Source organism: Bison bison, unplaced genomic scaffold, assembly GCF_000754665.1.
Source record: "Bison bison bison isolate TAMUID 2011002044 unplaced genomic scaffold, Bison_UMD1.0 scf7180017864371, whole genome shotgun sequence".
NCBI classification, from domain to species: Eukaryota; Metazoa; Chordata; class Mammalia; order Artiodactyla; family Bovidae; genus Bison; species Bison bison.
The window spans coordinates 7,322,734-7,327,416 of record NW_011494943.1 but is presented as its reverse complement, the minus strand read 5'-3'; the positions used below and the strand labels follow the sequence as shown (position 1 = coordinate 7,327,416).

The 4,683-nt window shown below is 64.4% G+C and overlaps 1 protein-coding gene across 1 annotated transcript in view; it reads left to right on the top strand.

The window, feature by feature from the left end:
• CASKIN2 (CASK interacting protein 2) overlaps positions 1–4,683 on the top strand; it is a 13,555-nt gene that overhangs the window by 5,895 nt on the left and 2,977 nt on the right. The window contains exons 4-18 of the mRNA XM_010856499.1: positions 240–337; positions 700–845; positions 948–1,043; positions 1,132–1,262; positions 1,449–1,557; positions 1,879–1,987; positions 2,209–2,303; positions 2,746–3,007; positions 3,136–3,257; positions 3,369–3,429; positions 3,536–3,627; positions 3,801–3,911; positions 3,990–4,091; positions 4,170–4,308; positions 4,447–4,681. Coding sequence (XP_010854801.1) covers positions 240–337; positions 700–845; positions 948–1,043; positions 1,132–1,262; positions 1,449–1,557; positions 1,879–1,987; positions 2,209–2,303; positions 2,746–3,007; positions 3,136–3,257; positions 3,369–3,429; positions 3,536–3,627; positions 3,801–3,911; positions 3,990–4,091; positions 4,170–4,308; positions 4,447–4,681 — 1,908 coding nt within the window. The remainder of the gene's footprint in view (positions 1–239; positions 338–699; positions 846–947; positions 1,044–1,131; positions 1,263–1,448; positions 1,558–1,878; positions 1,988–2,208; positions 2,304–2,745; positions 3,008–3,135; positions 3,258–3,368; positions 3,430–3,535; positions 3,628–3,800; positions 3,912–3,989; positions 4,092–4,169; positions 4,309–4,446; positions 4,682–4,683) is intronic.

Sequence of the window (4,683 nt, the reverse complement as noted above, 5' to 3'; positions counted from 1 at the left end):
CAAACAGGCCTCTCAGCCCAGACACTAAGCCCTTTCATGCCGCAGCCCAGCAGCTCTGCGCTCCCACGGCATGGCTGGCAGGGTGTGTGTGTGTCGGGGGCGGGGGGTGCGGGGGGGCGGCCACAGTGGGCAAGTAACTCAGCCACGCCAGCCCCCAGGATGAGTCTGCCCTGGAAGACCAGGATTTTGGGGGTGGAGACTGCTCCCTGACACCCCTGACCTGTGTCCCACCATGCCAGCTTTTCGGCTCTCCACCATGCCGCCCTGGGGGGCAGCCTGGAGCTCATCGCCCTGCTGCTGGAGGCTCAGGCCACCGTGGATATCAAGGACAGCAATGGTGAGAGCCCAGGGTACCCCCCACCCCAGACCCTGGGGTCACTGTGCCCCTGCCACATCACGGCAGTGCCAAGGCATGTGGGCATGGCTTCTCGGAGCTTGCAGACGCTGGACCTCGTCAGTCTTCACAGCCTACTGGGGTCATGGGTGGTACTGACAGCCCATTATCCAGCTGGGGAAGTTAAGGTTACAAGGCCACCAGATCCTCTGTGGTGGGCATGGTGGGCTTCTGGCTTCAGCCGGGCCTCTCCCTGGCCACATCTAGCTTCCTCTGGGTCTTCTCCCCTCCAGCCAGGGCTCAGTTCTTTCCCCCAACCCCAGGCCGTCCCAGGACCTCCCTCAGAAACCCGTCCCCTCCTGCAGGCATGCGCCCACTGCACTATGCGGCCTGGCAGGGCCGCCTGGAGCCCGTGAGGCTGCTGCTGCGCGCCTCTGCGGCCGTGAACGCTGCCTCGCTGGACGGGCAGATCCCACTGCACCTGGCTGCCCAGTATGGACACTATGAAGTGGTACGTGAGCCTGCCAGCCTACAGGGCGCTGGGGCTGGGGGCAGGGGCCGGCACAGCGGGCCCGGCCAGACCAGACCCCTCACCCGGCTCCCCCCACCCCAGTCAGAAATGCTCCTCCAGCATCAGTCCAACCCATGCCTGGTCAACAAGGCCAAGAAGACACCCTTGGACCTGGCCTGTGAGTTTGGACGGCTCAAGGTGAGGCCTGCTGCCCTTGGGGTACTGGGTTCTGGGCGTGCGTGGGGTCTCTGGGGGGGAGGCCCTACCCAAGTGCCGGTTGCCGCAGGTGGCCCAGCTGTTGTTGAACAGCCACTTATGCGTGGCGCTGCTGGAGGGGGAGGCCAAGGACCCGTGCGACCCCAACTACACCACGCCCCTGCACTTGGCTGCCAAGAATGGCCACAGAGAGGTCATCAGGTACCCACCGGGGACCCCCCGGCTTCCTCCTCCTCTTCCTATGGGACTGATCACGTCCCCTCAGTGCCCTGCCCTGCTGCCCCCTTCACCCTGGCTCTGGATTGCTCTCCCAGCCCCCAGCGATCAGCTTCCTCTCCTTCCGTACCTGCTGCCCCCCACGCCAGTCACTCGCCCTCCTGTCTGCAGGCAGCTCCTGAGAGCCGGGATTGAAATCAACCGCCAGACCAAAACAGGCACGGCGCTCCACGAGGCTGCGCTGTACGGCAAGACCGAGGTGGTGCGGCTGCTCCTGGAGGTGGGTGTGGACCCCTGGTCACCCCGCAGGCGTGTACGGATCCCCGCCGGGTGCCGGATCCAAGACTGGCTGGGGAAGCAAGAGAAGGATTGTCCTGCATGGGTTGGGGCCCAAGTAGCTGGAAAGCAGACAGACATGGTTCGAGCCCCAGTTCTGCCTTTCACTGGCTGAGTGACCTTGAGCTCGTCCCAGAACAAATTTGAGCTTCCATTTCCTCGTGTAAAATATGAAAATAGTAGCTACTTCCTGGGTAGCTGTGGGAATTGGGAGAAGCAGCCAACCCGGTGCTCAGCACAGGCTGGGCCTGCTCTGTACACCTAGGGCGGGGTGGACGTGAACATTCGGAATACGTATAACCAGACGGCGCTGGACATTGTGAACCAGTTCACCACCTCCCAGGCCAGCCGGGAGATTAAGCAGCTCCTGCGGGGTGCGTGTGGTGGGGAGAAGACCCAGCCCAAGGGCTTCAGAGCCACTCCAGAGGGTCCCTGGGAGTGGAGGAGGAGCACATGTCACATTCCTGGGGCTGGCCGGGGGGATGCTATGGGGATGAGGGGGCAGGGACCTGGGGAAGGGTCATGAAGGGGCCTGGAGGGGTGGGAAGATGCCCTGGGAACCCTCAGATGACACCCGTCATCCTCCTTATCTCAGAGGCCTCAGGGATCCTGAAGGTCCGGGCGCTCAAGGATTTCTGGAACCTCCACGACCCCACTGCCCTCAATGTCCGGGCAGGGGATGTCATCACGGTGAGGACCTGATGTAGGCATTCCTCTGAGAATACAATTGGTTGCCGTCACTTACTTGGGCACCTGCTGTGGATCAGGATTGGTGTTAAGGTCTTTATTTGCACGATCTCATTGAACTTTTTCCCTTCTAAGTAAGGTAGGCGTTCTAACCACTTCCTTTTTTAGGGCTGACAGAATTGAGGCTTAAAAGAATTAAAGTGATTTGTCCAGAGTCACAAGCTAGCCTGCAGTGGAGCTGGGGTCTGAACCCAGGCTGACTCCAGACTCTTTGTTTGCCCTGGAGGCAACCCGGGGGTTGGGCTGGATGCTGGCAGGGGCAGGACTGTAGGCCCACTTGAGCATCAGGGGGTGCTCCCTGGGGGGAGGGGAGGAGCTGGACCACGGCTGCAGGCTGGCCACTTGGCGCAGGAAGTGACCATGCCCCCCTGCCTGTCTGCCACAGGTGCTTGAGCAGCACCCAGACGGCCGCTGGAAGGGCCACATCCACGAGAGCCAGAGGGGCACCGACCGTGTGGGCTACTTTCCCCCGGGCATCGTCGAGGTGGTCAGCAAGCGGGTGGGTGTCTTGGCACCCCGCCTCCCCTCTGTGCCCACCCCCCTGCGCCCAGGCTTCTCTAGGATGCCGCAGCCCCCTGCCGAGGAGCCCCTGCACCCCCTCACCTATGGCCAGCTGCCCCGGGTGGGCCTCAGCCCAGACAGCCCAGGTACGTCCTCCCCGGGAGCGGGTAGGGCGATGCTAGGCACCGGCATGAGCGTCTGGCTCTGGCCAGCTGCCAGCCAGCTGTGGGCGGGGCCCACCGGGGTTCTGACCGCTTGGCTCCTGCCCCCACAGCAGGTGACAGGAACAGCGTGGGCAGCGAGGGCAGCGTGGGCAGCATCCGCAGCGCTGGCAGCGGGCAGAGCTCCGAGGGCACCAACGGCCACAGCACCGGCCTCCTTATTGAGAACGCCCAGGTGGGTGGGGGGTGGGGGGCTCTTGGGACGAGGGCTGGACCCCTTCTCCTCCCCTTCCCCTGCTCCCACTGCCAGTTCCCCAAACAAGAGACATCGCCTTCCCGTCTCCAGCCGCTGCCCTCTGCCGGAGAGGACCAGGTGCCTCCAGGACTACAGCCCGCGTCCCTGGCAGGTAGGAAGGGGGCCTGGGTGGGCCAGGAGAGATGCAGGTGGGGCAGCCGAGGACTTGGCACCCCTGCATCCTGTCACCCTGAATGCATTTCTCTCCGTCCTTAAAGACAACCCGAACCACCGCCCTCTGGCCAACTATCGCTCGGGGGAGCAGCACTTCACCCAGGACGTGAGGCCTGAGCAGCTGCTGGAGGGGAAGGTATGACCTCCACTGGGGAGGTGGCTATGGGCCCAGAGGAGGGGGCGGGATGGGCCTCAGCATGGACTTGAGTTCCTGTTCGGACCAGGCCCCTGGGGTGGGGCTGGGGTTGATGGCGGGGCTGTGGCCTTGGCTCAGTACCGTTAACAGCACCCCCTCCCCCCAACTTGTAGGATGCTCAAGCCATTCATAATTGGCTGAGCGAATTCCAGCTGGAGGGCTACACTGCCCACTTTCTGCAGGCCGGCTACGACGTGCCAACTATCAGCCGCATGACGCCTGAGGTCGGTGCCACAGCGGGAGGGCAGGGCAGGAACCCGTGGCCAGGGGAGGGGGCCTGACGGCATGACTTTGTGTGGCAGGACCTGACGGCCATCGGGGTGACCAAGCCTGGGCACAGGAAGAAGATCGCCTCGGAGATTGCCCAGCTGAGCATCGCCGAGTGGTTGCCCAACTACATCCCGGTGAGTGGGCGGCAGGCACGAGCTCCCACCGCCGGCTGAGCCCTCCTGGCTCGGGGGCTGATGGTGCGGCTCTTGCAGGCGGACCTGCTGGAGTGGCTGTGCGCCCTGGGGCTGCCTCAGTACCACAAGCAGCTGGTGAGCAGCGGCTACGACTCCATGGGGCTGGTGGCTGACCTCACCTGGGAGGAGCTGCAGGAGATTGGCGTCAACAAGCTCGGTGAGGACCGCCCTGGGCCTTCTGGCTGGGCCTCCGCGTGCCTCTGAGGGCCCCCAAGATGTTTCGGGGTCCAGAAGGGATGAAGGGCACCGTCTCCAGCCCCAGCTCACCCTACCGCCTCTATCCGCCTGCTCTCAGGTCATCAGAAGAAGCTCATGCTGGGGGTGAAGCGGCTGGCTGAGCTCCGGCGGGGCCTACTGCAGGGGGAGTCCTTGGGGGAAGGCGGCCGCCGGCTGGCCAGGGGCCCGGAACTGATGGCCATCGAGGGGCTGGAGAATGGGGACGGGCCCCCTGCGGCCAGCCCACGCCTCCTCACCTTCCAGGGCAGCGAGCTAAGCCCAGAGCTCCAGGCGGCCATGGCAGGGGGTGGCCCCG